The 18,117-nt window shown below is 36.9% G+C and overlaps 1 protein-coding gene across 1 annotated transcript in view; it reads left to right on the forward strand.

Annotated features, from left to right (window-relative positions):
- Nucleotides 1-2,473: 2,473 nt before the first annotated feature.
- Nucleotides 2,474-18,117, forward strand: part of LOC124159276 (staphylococcal nuclease domain-containing protein 1) — a 38,977-nt gene continuing 23,333 nt past the window's right edge. The window contains exons 1-9 of the mRNA XM_046534978.1: nucleotides 2,474-2,743; nucleotides 3,842-3,960; nucleotides 5,545-5,693; nucleotides 7,911-8,071; nucleotides 9,267-9,434; nucleotides 11,456-11,623; nucleotides 11,858-12,028; nucleotides 13,407-13,531; nucleotides 14,332-14,532. Coding sequence (XP_046390934.1) covers nucleotides 2,699-2,743; nucleotides 3,842-3,960; nucleotides 5,545-5,693; nucleotides 7,911-8,071; nucleotides 9,267-9,434; nucleotides 11,456-11,623; nucleotides 11,858-12,028; nucleotides 13,407-13,531; nucleotides 14,332-14,532 — 1,307 coding nt within the window. The 5' untranslated portion in view covers nucleotides 2,474-2,698. The remainder of the gene's footprint in view (nucleotides 2,744-3,841; nucleotides 3,961-5,544; nucleotides 5,694-7,910; nucleotides 8,072-9,266; nucleotides 9,435-11,455; nucleotides 11,624-11,857; nucleotides 12,029-13,406; nucleotides 13,532-14,331; nucleotides 14,533-18,117) is intronic.

The raw sequence follows: 18,117 nt of genomic DNA on the forward strand, positions 1-18,117 counted from the left end.
GGGTTTGGGGGGGCACGTGCCCCCCCCCCCCCCTAGAACTGCCTATGTCTGTGCCTATAGCGTGAAAGCAGTAGAATATACATATTCTACTGCTTTCATTCAGCTGATTTTTTTTCGCAAATGCACGAGTGTTAGGCCCACGATCCCATAATTTGGTTGGTGTGCCACAGCTTTAACTTGGTAAAATATACTTTTGAAAATTTCAAAACATTTCACAATGCTATAAATAAAATGAAAAGCATCCTTAAAAAATCCTCTAATGCCACGGATGAAGTCCTATCATTACACTTTCGTAATTATCTCACATTTTCATACAGAACAGAAATATTTATTAAAAATTCGAAAGCCACGTTTTTCCACTAGACTTCAAAATTACAGTGAACATGGGCTAAATACTTAGCATGGTTCAGCTCACCAAGACCTACTTTTAGACTATGAATCATTGAAATACCCGTAGGGGGGTATCTCACTGTAGCTATCCTTTCCAAGGTGCGAGCTAAAATGCTGAAATAGGGGAATGGAGGGATGAAAATGTAATTGGAGATTTTAAACAAGGAATGAGAAATTCAGCAGAATTTTGAAGGAGAAACAAGATACTGAAGATACCACATAACATGCAGGCAAAAAATGACCACCTTTTCCCATTGATTGGATTCGTTACTTGTTCTTACCTAGGAAGCACCTCGCCGAGTAATTTTTTAGAAAAAAATGTATGATTGCCGGAGGCACATACATTTTTGTAAATCATCTATTAATATATGTATTCATGTAAAATAATGTCAAAAAAAAGGTGGCTTTAGCTTCTTGCTTTGGTATCTGTTTACATTTATTTCATTCACAGACGCGCGCTGTCTTAAAAAATGGTGCTGAGTAGAACCTTGACTAGGTATCTGACATTCAATTGTAAGTTTGATAGTTTACCAGCCTATAACTTCCCTAGCCAGTTCCACCAGTAAGTTAAGACTGTCTTTCCTAAACTAACTCTTTTATTCTTACTTATTTCCTTTTCCTAATTTAAAACATCTGATTTTTCAATGGAGTGCATTTAAGATAAATATTTACACAGAAACTAAATTAAACATTGGATTGAAACTGATTAGGAATGGATTAACTGTCTCTTTCAATTAACCATTTGAGCTTTCCTTTCCTAAATATAGTTTCTCAGTTCTGCCATTTCCAGTGCAGAGTACCCACTTAGCAGGATAAATGCCAAAGCCCACCCAAATGGCAGGTGCATATATAAAAGGAGAGGGCCTGAAACAAGTAAACTAAAGTATACATTAAGAGCTCTAATGTGAATCAGTTTACAGAATAATGGGCAAGGGAATAGCCACAGAATGCAAAAATACTGTCATATGTATAATTATCATACCTTTAAAACAATAAAATACTGTGTAAGATGCCCTTTTACCAAGGACTTACCTAATTTTACATTGATCTTGGCCTCACCTAGTACAATCAATCCATCATCAAGTTATTAAGAAATACTAACCTAAGGGCATACGAAAGAAATAAACCCAGAGGGCCTAAATCACAAACTGACTGTAATGAAAACGCCATATTGTCCTGATAGGCACGATTTCCTTTCATCACTGAGATTACGCTCTCCATTAAGGGCAAAGAGTTGCTCACAAGGGAGTATACTGATCCGCAAGGTCTTATGACAGTAGATGAAACAACAAGGTGGGCAAACAAAAAAAAGGAGCAGACCACTGAATTAACCAATAAATTAGGTTGTTGACCAACAACCACAGCATTTTCAATAGATTATATAGAGTCGTATGTTGAACCTTTAATGCTGACCACATCTAATGTGAATTACCAACGTGAATGAAGAAAACACAAGCCATCTTTACATAAGATACACACTTATAATTTATAGCACTGGAATGAAGACTAAACATGGCATATCTGAAGTTTTTCCCTGAGAGGTGGATTATCTCTCCGATCAATAATCAAGTTAGACTCCTCCTAACTTTCCATCTAGCTAACATATGCCCGCAAGACTATAATTAATTACGATAACCATCGAACCCGTAACAAGGGGAAGTATTCTCTTTAAGCTTTGTCTCCAACATTTAAGGCAGACGTTAGAATTTTTAATGTTCGAGACCATTTACATAGAAGAAAATGAATGTCCAAAGGAAAGAATAACTGTCAGTGTAACTGAAAACCAAATACAAAAATCACAACAAACTATTCGAGTATAAGGGTAACAGCTGTAACTAAGTCAAACAGAAGCCAACAGCAAGATGGTATTGTCTGTATTGAGCTATTTGTATAAACTACTCAACACATGCGAAAACGATTGATATGTCAAAATATTCCTCCTTGTGAAGTAAACGACCTTTAATACATTGCCACGATTGCCCCCACAACATTCGAAATTGCTTCCTTAATATATCGATAGAGGGAATGAACTGACCAACATCAGTCTGCCACATCAGCATGGCAGGCCACATGGACCAAATTTGCAAGAACATACGAAAGTAACTTGCCACAAGAAGTGATTAATAAATTAATTTTAGCTATCAAACCTCTGTCTTAATCTAAATCTTCAAATTTTGGGCCTTGATCACGATTTAAACTCAATTTAGTTCGTGATCAACAAGGCCACTGCGCATACTGGAAGGCAGAAAGACGCGTATGAGGTCACGTGATACAGGTCTTCTCTTTTACATATCTGCATGGGCCCAACATGACGACTTCACAGCCAACGAAGCAACGTACACTCGTTAAACAGGTGAGAAAATAATAAATCTATCTATTATCAGAAATTATTACGTTTTTGTTCCCTTTTCTCTAAAATGACTACTTTTCTTCGGAAGCGGCTGGTCGTTTCTCGAGACAAATACTGTCCACACGGTACTATACCGTGTGCCTGCGGAAACGAGCAGACATCATTGGTAGAGATGGGGTTAGGGTGCCGGGTTGGCATGTAGTTTGTCGCGATTATATCTTAATGGCTCTATGAAATAACGAAAAAAATATTTTGTTGTAGCCTTAGTTAGGTGATAAGTCTATGGTTACTTTTTCATTTCCTTGACGGCAATGCATATTTTCTTGTGACCTACAGTCTGGCACGTCTTTAATTGACGCGTTTATCACGTTTCCAAATGAATCCTCAGGTTTGATACATTCCTGGCACTCATAAGATTGAATTAATTCCACGAATAAATTGGCATTATGTGGCCAGTTGAAACTCTCTTGAATTACACCAAATCACAGTACACTCTTCGTTTTATAGAAGCTCGAAAAAATTTAATTTGGTCCTTGTTTTTTTTAATCCCCATAAATCGGTTTACACCCTCCTAAATCCTGTTCAAAATCATTATAGGTTTAATTTACGGTTTCTGCCAATTTTTTAAAATTTTCATTCAATAAGTCAAATATTTATGATCGTGTCGTTAAAATAAAAAAAAAATTACGTGCGTTTTATTCGATTTCTGTGTGCTTTAAAATGTATTTTTCTTGTTAATCTTCGCACTGTTCGTGGGTATTTAGGTAACTTAGGTAAATACTTCTCACCGCGAGCACTTCTACGTAATTTTTTTTGTGGATAACGGTATCGTGGCCATAATTTATGGATTGGATTTTAATGTATGGGTTGGTATGCCACGGATTAAAATGATTTTAATTTTTGTGCTTTAACGATATAAATTAATATTCCATGTCATTATTTTGCTTTAAAATACGTCTGCTACATCGTGTAACCTAAATGAATTTATTTCTCCGTGGTTTACACTGGTTAAATTGTTTTTTTTTTTTTACAGATGCAAGCATGTCAATGAACGTTGATGCATCGTTTTTTGTTTTAATATTGTTACATTTTTCTTTAAAGGTCCTCTCCGGGGATACTGTGATAGTATGGGGACAACCAAGAAATGGTCCACCGGCCGAAAAGACCATTACCCTCGCAAACATCGCCGTCCCCAAGTTAGGGAGACGTGCTACCCCCAAGTGAGTCCGAATTGTATTCTAGCTTGTTAGAGTTCCTGCTGAAACTGCTGGCTGTTTCTGTGCAGATCGTATTATTTCCATGCAGTTCATATCCTTCCAATATGTTCGAGAAACTTGTGGGGCAGTAGTTGAACATCTTTTGTTTGTGTATGACGTATGTCAGCCGGGTGATGTTTCTATGTGAAAACTATCGTAGTATGTTAGTTATTAATCCATAGCATATTTATCTTATAAGTTGTGTTGTAGTAATTAAATAGATTTTGTTTTTATTGTCCCCACAATAGTAGCAGTGACTTATGTTATAAAAACTCCTAAGTCACTGTTCTCCTGTCCTAAATTATGGAAAAATTCACTTTTTTCATCCAAAATCTATGAAATGAAATTCTATGAGCCTATAAAATTGTTATAAATCCTTTGCCATTTCCAATGATCGTCATTAATTATGATGACATGTTAACTTGATGGAAGAATTGTTTAAAAAAAGGTGCAAAATTATGGAGTTTTGAATTCAATGCTTTCACTAAGCTAACGAAAGGGCAGGGGAGTATTTAGCAAACAGAAGGAAAAGAATGAAAACTTTTACATGGATAAAGCTAATTTACTAGCCAAAATAATGCACATGAGCCAATTGGATTTTTTATTTTAAAAAACTTGAGCAGGAAGTTTCAATCATTAAAACAGTAGATGTATCTCTATATAGCATAAATTTAGCTCCAGTCGTCAACTTGCTAGTGAACAGAAGTGCGAATCATACTGGGAAAAGTTGGTGGTACTAAATTTGGTTGTCTTGTATCTCAGGAACAAGTTGATCAGTTGCAATGAAATGAAGAGGAAATAGAAAGTAATTAATGTGTACATTACATAAATGGCATAAAATGTAATGGTATTAAAAAATGTCTGATTTTTTTAGGTGAAAATGTGTTTTTATTGGCCTTGGGAAAATAATGGCTCCACTGTAAATTATTCCAGAAATTTTCATTTATTTTTATGAGTCTGTTACGTGCTGGTTATAATTGGTTATTCTTAATGTGCATCCTGAAGCCAAGCACGGTATTAATTAAATTAGTGCTGAAAATTGTTGTTGAAGAGAACTTCTATTTTTGCTTTTCTTGGACTAACTTAAATGTTTAAGAACTAAAGCCTCTATGGACATGATTTATATGAAAGAGGTTAATTATACCATGTGACACTTATCACACCATTAGAGTATGGTCAATATTATCAGTAATATATCAATATTATTAGATATTATCGTCGGTCTCGGTGGTGGCGAGGATAAGTCCTCGTCTACCATACCTACCTACGTCTTTGGTTCGAGTCTCGCCTTGATAGGTTTCCCTTTCCAGGAAATGGGTGTGTGTAATCATCTGTTGTTGATTGTTTAAATTCCCGATGTAAAGGCCACATTGTGCTGTTTTTGGGGGTAATTGGGGTAAATAATAAAAAGGTAAAGTCATTTTCGTGCTCTCATTGGTGGAAGGCTGAAACCATGTAAAAGGCCTGCCCCACTGTCAACATCTAAACAATCAATTTGTATTTACACATCTTACCTAGTTATTAATTATCTTTCTTCCATTTCAAAAGGGGAGGAGAAGAAACTAAAGATGAACCATTTGCATGGGAAGCCAGGGAGTTCCTGCGAAAGAAATTGGTTGGGCAAGAAGTGTTGGTGAAATATGACAAGAGTGCGGAACGCAATAACCGAGTGTATGGTTGCATTCTCCTCGGGAAAGGTAGGATATGGTTTAGTTGTCATATACTATCCTAAATTATGATTTATTTAATTTTATGTATTCTTTTGCTGGAGCTTGAGCCTAATGGCTAGAGTGTTACTGTCAGTGATTGCGAATTAAACAGGCCCATTACGCAGAAAAACTCTTCTATTTCGGACTTGCTCACTCACTAATGGATATAAATTAGCAACTACTTCTAGGGGATCTGGAGAGCAGGTATTCTACACAGAGATAGGGGACTGAAAGTGATCTGGAGGAAACTTCCTAAAACCCTGACCTTTTTGTACCCTTATTGAATGTGTGACAAAGTTCATTATACCGCTAATTCCAGTTTTAATGTGCACTCCTTCCATCGACAGCCTCTGATGCCTAGAGTTCTCGGTGAGGTTAGCAGTTGTTTATTGTGTAGGGAGGGGGAGGATTGATGCTTTGGTTAGGTAGCTTTTTAGATGCATTAACAGTGCTGTAGTTGGGCCGGTACGGCGTACCCCATAAAATCCAAACTCGTTATAAGCGTACCAGTTAAATCTGTAAAAAATAGCCCTACTGTAAATTGTCCAATGGATTTCAGGAAGAAAAATCTGAAATGATTATTTACTTTTTCAGAGTTATCTCGTGGCACAACTTGTAACTAATGTAAGAGTTGAAGTTTGACATTTCAATTGCGGCTGGATGTATAATACATATTCAGCTGTTAGCAAATTTTGCTGAGTACCGCCTAAATTTTGTTCCCAATGACAGCACTGTGCGTTAACCCCTGGAGTCCTGAGAAAATAGCCTTCGCACTTGAACTTCAACGGGCTGCCCAAGTATCCAACAAATCCGGGGGTATTTGTAACTCGCTACAGAACAATGTTATGGAATGTTTTCTGACTGCTCCTGATTTCGCCTCAGATTTGGAATTCCACTTAAATATTGCATCATTGATGCTCTTCCGAGGAAAATATTGAATATTGCAATATTTCCCTTTGTTCCCCTTGAAAATCTTTTAAATGCATCCATTTAGCTCTTTCTTAGGATGACTCTTGTAAGCTGTCTCTAACACTAAAAGTTACTCATGGCTTCCGGGTATTCCTTTGCATTAGGCCGCAGTTATAGGGCAGCAAAATTTCTTCGTTGACCATGCTGTCATCTCTGTATTATATCCTTTAGCACCTGAATCACAAATTTTCTAGATAAAGAATGAATAAATGCCAGAAAACATACAGTTGGACACCTACCAGATTTGTAAGTTGAAAGAAAGATGGTGAATTAGATGGCATACTGGCCTTCCTACTTCTGATAAGCTGAACAGCTTCTGGTTCTGTCTAATCAAATATGCGAAAAAAATGCTATAGGTTACTACATATGAAGAGAGATTCTTTGGATAATGTGGATTTGGGAAGTGAAAGTGCGTATAAACACATGGTATACCGTATATGTCTGAATATAGTCCCCCCTTTTTTTCCTAAATTCCCGTGGTAAAAGTAAAGGGGGGACTATATTCAAACGCATTTTTTTTTTTTTAACTTTTCCCGAAACTGAAGCCTCAAAATTAGGGTGGGGGGACTATATTAGGAGAAATACGGTAATAAAATATAAGTGAAAAATTTTGCTATATTGAGCTTGTTTTCCTAAATTGGGGCCACTTGCAGAGTCCAATATTGGAGGTTTCATGACCATAGGTGTTCACTATAGATTTTTCTCCGTACATTATGTTCAGAAAGAGCCTGGGACTGGGTATCGATTTTTTGTAAGGAGGTTTTGCTATTTGAAGGTTTGTTATATAGGGGGCTTTAAGTTTACTTCAGTAATATGGTGATAAATATCAGCATGATCCAGTGGGTATTATGTGTCTCATGAATACATATTTAGATAATTAATTTAACGATTGACAGTAAAAAGAATGAGGTAGCCATTATTTAATAATCACTTATGAAGAAATGAGAAAAGTGTAATTTCTTTATTTTATTATTATTCTGAAATTATAAATGTATTGTGGATATAAGAGTAGGTATTTTCTGAAATTTAGTTGATTTAATTGATCATCTGCTCACAAATTAGTAACATGATCTGAATCAAAGGGGATCTGCCCTCATAAAATTAAAACCTCAATGAATTTATTATTTGACCGATTGATAAGCATCTAGTTAGAACTCATGTTCTAATTTGATAATGCTTTCAATGGATTTGGATTATTCATCAAGACCTGAGATTTCTTGGTTTTTGTTATTGCAGATGAAAATACAGCAGAGAATATGACAAACCTCCTTGTATCCGAGGGCTTTGCATCTGTGAGAAGAGAGAATGCTAGGCAAGCAACTGAGCTGACCCAGCTTATTGAGTTGGAAGATGCTGCTAAAGCAGCAAAGAAAGGGAAATGGGGTGCAAACCCTCAGGTATATACGCCCTTAAGTATACTGAATCTTTTATCAAATATACAAATACCCATTTATGAGTCATCTCTTGGCTTGGAGGTGTGTATCTTTATTTCATACGTAAATGCTGATTTGAATATTATTTGACTCTGTATTTTGCAAATTAATGAGCTTTGGGAATGAGATCCTGGCAGTGTTACTATGAAAAATTTTGGGCTGTGTTGTGACGTGAACAGTACAGTCAGTGGTGCCCACTTTCATGTTTGATTCGTCTTGCCCTGGTTTTGAAACTGTGGGGAACTCAATAAATGTGTCTGAAAGAAATTGGAATTAATAAAGTAAATCATCTAATAAATCAGCAAAGGGATGAAGGTTCATGCTATTGATGTTAACTGAGAAATTTAGGCAAAATAGAAGATGATCCAGAGACTATTATTTGATCTATTTTGTTCTCTGCATTTGAGAAATGGGAGGTTGAGTAGCCAGTACGTAATTTTTTAGAATCAGCATCATAATTGATCTTCACAATGACTCAGATTGCATGACGTTGTTAAATAAAATAAGATGTTAAGCAAAATAAAATGGAACCTCAGAAATTCAACTAGAATAACTACTAGTATGCAGGGTAAGCATGGTTATTGAACAAATGTATTATGAACCAAAAGTAAAGCCCAGGACTGATTGCAGTGGAGTAGCCAGGAATTTTGTTTTGGGGGGTGCAAAATCCAGGGAAAGAAATTTTTGAGAATCAGCATAAAAACAGTTTTAGTACTAAGTAGAGGGTTTTAAACTAAATTTAACACTCTTCTTAATTGAAAAAACTTTTTTTTTTCGTTTTGGGGTGGTCGCTATGCATCTGACTGAAGCAAAATACCTAGTCTAGATTCGCTATTGCATCAGGTGAAAAATAAGTTCTATCATAATGAAAATTAAAGAAAACTTTGTAATGCCACACAGATATGCCAAGTTTTCTTTGCTTTTCTTTATTTCAAGTAGATTCCATGAAGTCACACCTGAAAAAACTAATTAAGTTACAACATGTACACATTGAGTAATTTTTCATTAAAATACTGCTGAGTGCATATCAATCATTTGTGTTATTTATGTGCTCTAATTATGGTGGGATTCTGCTCTCTTTCTCTGTGTGGTTGGTGTATGGGGTCATCCATTGCAACTGCTGGTAAAAGTAAGTTCTCTTTCAACTATGCCATTTCAGGATCATGTCAGGAATCCGAAGAAAATTGATAACCTCCGTCAATTCTGTGATAAACATGAGCGGAAGCCATTCCAAGCTATCATAGAGCATGTAAGGGATGGGTCAACTGTGAGGGTATATCTTCTGCCAGACTTCTACAGCATTACACTCATGATTTCTGGAATCAGAGTAAGCTCATAGAATTTTATTACATTTGCCTCTGTCAAATGGGACCTTAAGATAATTTTTTTCTGAATCTATGAATGCATTGAGCCATGTAAATATTTTATTTTTATTCTCTGATAAATATTATATATATTTTATGCACATGAATCCATATTTTTGTGTCTCACAATTCTAATACTGTACTTGTTTATGCTTCTTTTGCCAGGGCGTTGTTAATAATTTGAATCTGGAAACTTGTTGTGCATGTATTTCAGTAAATAGTCTCCTTACTTCTGCTTAAATTTTTTTAGTTATTATAATATAAGTCTTTCTTTCCTTCCTAAAAATTTGCAGTATTTGAGCTGTAAGTGTTGCCATCTGGTAACTTCACAATCGGTGGTACGGAAATAAATTGGAAATGAAAAAGAATTTATTTCTGAGTTCCTCAATATCATCAGAAATTTATCTCTAAATCAAGTGATTATTTATTCGGCTTTCTATGAAAATGGGTATGGTTTTTGACATTTAGAAAACAGTGAATCCACATTGAATGCTATTTACTCAATCACTTCACATGAGCTTCTATTTTATGAAGCAACGGACTCTTTTTGAATGCATGCCCCAGGGAAGAATTTTATTTTAATTGTATTATTACTAAAGAAAACTCTGCTATTTTCATTATTTAAGACTTACAGAAAATTTTAAAGGACTGTTGGCACTGCATGCATCCAGAGTTTTTCAAAATTTTTAGTGAAAAACACTAAGATTTATTAATTTGATTTATATCTACTTATATATGTACTGTAGATTTTCAGTCTATGTAAGCAACATCAAGGGCTCCTAGCTTTGCTTGGGTAGAACAGAAATAATTAGCCTGCTGCAAAGTCAATTTGTGTTATTAGTTGGACCTTCCTGCTTGGTGTGTTGCCAGCAGTCAATTTTACGGTTTCCCTGTGGGCTGATAAGGAAAATACGTTGGAAAATTTATTAGATTACTGTTTTCTATAGAAAACTGTTACCTATCACTCAATTATAGGATGGCATTTGTCCAAATCACTAAGGGTTCAAAGTAGGGCTACTGTTTTTGGAGCGTTCAATACACTGCCAAACACTTCATTTATGGCTTTTTCCACAATTTAGAGATTATCTACGATAATATTATCATGTATTGATGTATCAATTCACTAAGGGGCGTTATTTTCTACCGATTACCCATAATTGGTTCTTTTTTCTTGTCACCAACTTAACAAAGCTGAAAAGTGCTGTGAGAAAGGACTCATTGCTCCCTTCAGCTACTAAGAAGCTGACGAATTCTGGATATAAGTACACAATTGCAGGTGTAGTGCTCTGACGGCACATTTCCCCTAAATGCAACTGACGACTGTGGTATGTTTTGAACTAGATGCACACATACTGCTCCCGCTTTTAATAGGTTATTCAGTTTTTTAATTTTGCTGACTGAAATGCTGAAAACTGCTAACATATTTACATTTTTAACCAGTAATAAAAGTTAAAGCATCACGAAAAGTAATTTCTGTTATTTACGAGATGGTGGGGAGTGTACATGATTGCATATGATTTGTACGATCGCATATGAATCCCGGCGTGGCTGACGAAAAGGTATTCGACGAGTGGTTGACTGTTATATATACAACTAGGTGAAATACCCAGGCCTAGACATTAGAATAACGTATCGAATTTAAAAACAATATCATTACATGTATTTTATGATAGCGCTTCCTGTCATCAAATTTTGGAACTTACTGGCTTCGACAGCTCTGTAACGGGAACTGCTCGACTTGACATATGTAATGCTACTTGAAAGACTTGAGTCGACTTCCAACTACTTGACTCAACTTGAATTTTCGAGTACTTGCACACTCCTAGGACACAGCTACGAATTTCCACCATGTGGTGCCACAAATGATATGTGATGTTACAAAGCCCTATAAGGGTTACTGTGAATGTTTGGATTCTCTAATTTACTCACCTTTTAAAATTGTGACCTCTTAGTTACACTGTAAAAATCTTTCTCCACATTTTAGTGTCCCACTATCAAGCTTGATCAAGATGGCAATCCAAATCCTGCTGATGATGTGCCATATTCTAAAGAGGCCAGATACTTTGTAGAGAGTCGACTTTTGCAGAGGGATGTTGAAATAGTCCTCGAATCTGTCTCAAATAACAACTTTGTGGGCAGTATCGTTCACCCTGTAAGTATGTTTATAATATTGTTAACTGTTTACATTGTTGGGTTTTCATTGGGTTGTTGATAGTTAGTAAATTTCCTATTAATATATTGCTCATTCTTCTCATGTCATTATATTGCCTTCCTTAATTAACATAAAAATAGCTCTTTCAAATTATTTCTTATTAAAATAATAAATGTTGAAAATTTTAATTTACTTGAGTAAATTTGAAGGCACTGAATGTGGTTATCATTACAGAAGGGGAATATTGCTGAAATCCTTCTGAAAGAGGGGCTTGCAAAGTGTGTTGATTGGTCCATGGCTTTAGTACATGGAGGACCAGAGAAGCTCCGTGCTGCTGAGAGATTTGCTAAAGAGCATAAGGTCCGATTATGGAAGGATTGGAGTCCAAGTACGAATAACTCACTGGTAAGCTGTTAATTTTTAAACGTGCTGCGAGTACCAAATTTACCATATTTCTCCGAATATAGTCCCCCTCTGAATACAGTCCCCCCCCTAATTTTGAGACCTCAGTTTCGGGAAAAAATTAAAAAATATGCTAGAATATAGTCCCCCCTTTACTTTTTTGAAAAAAAAAGGTGACTACAGTGAAACCTCGATCTATAGTTTTTCAGGGAATGGATGAAAAAAATGATGAATGCGGGAAAACGATCAATGCGGGAATGTTTGACCAGGTTGCCGATGTCCCAGGAAAGGCTGGATTTTTGCAAATTATGATATTCATTAATGGATTCAAACTAGATTTTTGCTGATTAGAGGAATAGAATCACTTTATCGAAACACTTAGGTCATATTGTTGATTCGACTTATATATCTTTCAATGAACACGCCACCTTGCTAAAAAATATTTGCATTCCACTCGGCATTCTCACTGCTATTATGGATTTCTGTCTGATTTAAAAATTCTTTTCCATCAAATGCCTTTATTTGTTTTGGAGGAGAGAAAAGCTTCAAAAGGGGGGGGGAGGCGAGTGCTGAATGGAGGGGGATAGTGGATCTTGGGAAATGCACTAATGCAGCTATCCCATGGCACTCAGCTTCTCCCTATGGTATTTCAATCTCCTGGGGAAGATTCAAACTATGTGCCTGTTGTTATTAGCCACAAATAGCACATTGTAAACTCTTCGTCTCATTTTCGTCAAACGATGGATGTGGGAAAATTATACGATGGGACCGCGATCTTCAAACGATCAATGCGGGAAAACGATACTTCGGGGAACGATGGATGCGGGAAATAATTACATTGTCTTTATGGAACTTTATTTGGGACCAGGAATGGTGAACGATGGATGTGGGAAAACGGTCAATGCGGGAACGATACATCGGGGTTCCACTGTACATGTGTTCAGATAAATACGGTATTTGAAATTTGAAAGAAGTAAAATCTTTTCCCTAAATTTGTATGAAGATAATGTTTTCATGTTTTCCAGTATCATATGATATAGTCTTCCTGCTTAATTTATTTATTATAAATAGTGGTCTCAGAGATCGCATCTCACCTTGTGCGCAAAGTATTAATTTTTCCTGAATTCTTAGCGTACCATGTGACATAGGTCGCTAAAGTGGACAAATTAATGAACTAACATCTACATAAATAACCTAACAAAAAAAGTTGAAGAGAGAGAAGCAGGTTTCGGTATTAGAGGCCATGTGCCTCTAACTTGAGTGTTCAACAGCCAAATAATTCAATGTTGTATGGTTGCGAGCATTAACTGGAAATGGTTGCCATCCTCTGGTGTTTATTTATTGATCAATAAATGATGATTTCTTATGATTTATTTTTTAGACTGCCGTAAAAGAAAAGGAGTTTACTGGCACAGTGACAGAAATTGTGAGTGCTGATGCTCTCATGGTTGAACTTCCTGATGGTTCTTCAAAGAAGATTTTCCTTGCCAGCATTAGGCCTCCAAGGTAAATGCACTTCTTCTGTTTTCTGAACAAGTACTGTGAAGTGGGAGTGATTTTGTGTAACGGTCTATATTCATTGTATCTTCTGGTAAGGGTCATGTAGGTATCTTCTTCATAGAGACAACTGCATGAGAATGATTAATGCATAAATTGTGATGCACATGATAGCTTTTAGAGGTTAGGCATAAATGTAAGACATTCAATATTTCAATAATGCTTATCAATTGGAGTATTAGGCACTGGGAAATTCTGTCAGGATTTATTTGCTATTGAGGTTTCGATTGCTGCCTCCACCTCAACAAAAGTGCTGGAAAAAGGTGTACCTCTTGGTTAGTTTTTAAGTTGAAGAACTTGGTTAGCTTCTTTTAAGTTGAAGAATAGTTATCAGGAAGTCAGGGAAAAGTTTGGGAAATTTATTAGTGCACAGAAAAAACTTATTGTTGTGGATATCGATTCAACATCAGACTCACTCATAAGTACGTGCTAAGTTTAGTAACTAATAGTCTAATTCAGTGGCTTCATATTTTGCCCTTGGATATATTGAGCACACAATAAAGCGAGCAATTTACTGGGGATTATGAGCACTTGTTAAAAGGGCTTCCACTATTTTTCTTCAGCTGTCTACCTGTTAAGTTATTTTCAAGTCTAAGTAAAATCTCATTTATTGGTTTGGAAAGTCTGAAGAACATTAAGGAAAGCTGTTATTGCATATCAAACATGTCCACGTTGAATTGCATGAAATCAATACTCATCCAATTTATTGATGGTTTGAGAAATTTAATTTTCTTGCTCTTTCTTTTTAGGTTATCTGAAGAAAAGCAGCCGGATGATAAGCAGAAAAGAAGTCGTGCTCTGTATGATATACCGTGGATGTTTGAAGCAAGAGAGTTCTTGAGGAAAAATCTTATTGGCAAGCGTGTGAATGTCAAAGTTGATTACGTAATGCCAGCTTCTAACAACTTCCCTCAGAAAATCTGTTGCACAGTTGAAACAAACACTGGAACGTGAGTATGCCTAGTTTTAAGCAGAGTTAGTTCTTTCACTGAACTTTATCAGGGTTCCCACTCAACCGTGAAAACCTTAAAACCGTGAATAAGCCGTGAATTTCGTTTACCGTGAAAAAACCTGGAAAAAGCCGTGAATTTCGTCGTAAAACCTAAAAAATCTCTCAAACTTGATTTTAGAACTACAATTGAAAGAGCAAAAGTTAAATGTCGGTCATGTTTCAAGGTCATTCATGCGCAGACACTGTCCACGCACTTATCTGCACACGAATACAGTGAGTCCTCGTTTAACGTCACTTACCGTTCCTGAAAAATGTGACGATAAACGAAATGACGTTAATCGAAGCATAATATCCCATAAGAATGTAAAAAGTGAATATCGGCTCCTAGACTTCACAATTCCTATGCGAAAAAAATGTTAGCGTATCATATCTGGGGCATTTTTTACGGTGGGAATGCCAAACTATCGCTTAAATACGAGTTCCTGTCTTCATCGACGACGATAGCAGCAGTGACGTAAATCCTTCTCCATTTTTGTATCTTCCAGCATTTGCTTTTCGGCTTCGCTATGGTGGTCGCCCGGGCGAGCGTCGCCTGGGCATCATCATCGCTGAAACATCGTCGCAGTTGCAGGAACCAAAATTAGTGTGATCTCGGCATAAAAAGTGACGACAAAATCTCCGAGTCCTACACGGAAAAATTCCTTGAAATCACTTTTTAGGTTCCTGAAAACCATTATGTCAAGTAAAACCTTGCGCACCTACGTAAGAATTCATTTTGCAGAAATTTTGCTAAAACCGTAATCGCAATTAACAATAAACACACTGTTTTACACTTTGTATAGACTGACTGTATTACCGCCCACAAAACGAACAACCTGCAATGCCCGCCGCTTCGCCTTTTTTTCCGCGCGAAAATTAAAAGACTTGACGTTATCGCGAAGCGTAGGTGCGATAAACGAATGACGGTCTCAAAATTTTCTTGACGTTATCGCGAAATGACGTTAAACGGGGTGACGTAGAACGAGGACTCACTGTATTCTAAGCGCAATTACGGGGTCCGTGTGCCATGATAACACATTGACCTTAAGCCTGTACCAAAACCGGAAGACTGGTAACCAAATCGTTCATTAACCCTGGCGAAAACTCAGTCAATTCTTAATTTCCCTGGCACCCTGATCCCTCCCATGTTCCCGTTCACAACCTTTAGCGGGAGCTGAATTTCGCTAATTATAGGTGACGTCAGGAGAGATAGCACTTTCATTGTTGCGTTTGCATTCGCGGCATCTGTTGCGTTTGTTAAATTATTAGTTAACGTGCGGCCGATAATCGTTACGCGATCAACATCACTGCCTAAAATAGTTTGTCTAAAAACCAAGAATTTGACGACATCTAGACCGTGAAAACCTGGAAAAAGCCGTGAATTTTATATTTTAGTTTGAGTGGGAACCATGCTTTATGTTAATAATCACTGGCAACTCATTTTACATATTATTTGTGATACTAGCAAAGAATATTTGGGTTGAGGAGTAACTTGGATGACATGGATGGACTCGACCAACTGTTCATCAGAGTATCCGTCTATTTGTCTCTCAGCAATGCCCTCTTTCATTCCTCACCTTTTCTACCTTTCCTACAGTTCCTATTCTTCATTTCCACTGCCATGTTTGTAATCTTTTTAAAGTCAGTGGCTGTGTTCAAATCTATACAATTACCTCAATTTTTCGGGATATAAGGGTTGCTGAATAAGCCCTCATTAAATTTATTTTTCTACTACAAGGGAATTAAATTAATCTTTTTATAAAATCGTAATGGTAATCTTTTGGAATTCATTGTAATTCTAATTACTTACCCAGACAATTTTCACAGATAAATTAAATGAAGTTTGGCATTTGTATCCTGAAATGATTTGGGTAAAACTTATTTTTATTCCTGTTTCTCTTTATTTTGTTGTGCATGCACGTTATTATTTGCATCACTTGGTCTTAATCATGTTGTGTCATTGTGCTTTATTACCTCTCATGCAGAAAATGTGGTGTAGTTAATTTTTCTATAGTAGACTCACGTTATTAAAAAGTTCACAGGACAGAAAAACTTGAGGTTTGTAATAAAGAAGTTCATATGATTGTTTCTTTTAGGAATCATCGTAATAAAACATATTTCATCAAAATTTCTTGTATCTTCAATATCCTGTAGTTATAGTCACTCAGGGGAATATTTTCAGAGTCATGTGTATAACATACGTGATTAAATTACGTGCAAATATATAAAAACAAGAACATTCTTTTTGGTTTTACAGTAGATTCTTGAAAATACAAACAAGGTTATTACGAAGTTCTCGTTAATATGAAACAAATCATTGGTCCCGATGAAAAGGCATATTTATTTATTTCACATACCACCGAAAACAGCACTGTTCGGCCTTTACATCGGGGTTGATAATATTTAACAATCACAAACATCCATGCCCTGGACAAGGGTAACTTACCCAGGCGGGACTGGAACCCGCGACCTTCGGTTTGGCAGGCGAGGACTTTACCCCGCCGCCACCGAGGCCGGCGATCGATATCCAATCTATAGTAAAAGAAACGTTATTACGAAATTACGAACCTCAGTCCCGGTCCCGGCGGTTACAAAATGAGCTTTATTACGAAGTTCCATGCATAAGCAACGGCATTTAGGTGGATATTCACTACACTAAGTTTTAATAATCTCGCCACGTTTAAGTTCTTCTTGTGTACTGTGCCCAAGAGCGTCAATTATGGTTCTTTATTCAGTTTACACGCAACATTATATAATAAGCTTCATTCCTCTGGAGTCATGGTGACCCACTCATAACTGCTCGTTAATTGGACATACAGTTAGTCCTCTACCTACGCACATTCGATTTATGAATTTTTAGAGATAGGAGCATTCAAAATTTTCAAATTTTGAATTTGGCACCTTTTGATTTGGCCGTTGCTACTCGGTTTAGTGTTGGGGAACTCTCAGTGTGGGCACAATCTGAACAAAGTATCATTGAATCGAGTGTGAATTTAGGAACTGTTCAGCATTTCGCCTGTTCTTCATCACCGTGAGGAGCTATTTTTCGGCTCTGGATGCGTCGCACACCCAGCTAGATCAGTTCGTCACAATCGTGAGTTAGCGTGTAAGTGTAATGCAGTGTTGCATTCTGCAGGATAACTGTACTCATTGATTCCTTTGCATACAGTCCGGTCGGCGAGAGTTGTCCGATGACGGCACAATAGGAGGGGCGGATAACCCTGTGCCAGCACGATTTACAGCCAATTGCTGTCCTCAAATGCACCTCACACCCTCACCTAATCATACAACGTTGTCAAATGCATAAGGAGTACCAAAATAAGCCTGATCCACCAAAATAAATGACTCTTCCTCTGAGTCCTTCACGCTCGTCGTCCCTTCCAGCTCCTTTCCTCACGGAACCCTTTGTGGGTGTTTCCCTTTATTACCTGGCAGCCTTGCCCCCTACCCCAACCCAGACCATTCTGCCTGTCATCGTACAACTCCCGTCGGCCGGACTGTAGGTATATCAACTCAGGAACAAGGTCTTGGAACGCATCTAGTT

Source organism: Ischnura elegans, chromosome 5 (genome assembly GCF_921293095.1).
Source record: "Ischnura elegans chromosome 5, ioIscEleg1.1, whole genome shotgun sequence".
In the NCBI taxonomy this organism is placed as follows: domain Eukaryota; kingdom Metazoa; phylum Arthropoda; class Insecta; order Odonata; family Coenagrionidae; genus Ischnura; species Ischnura elegans.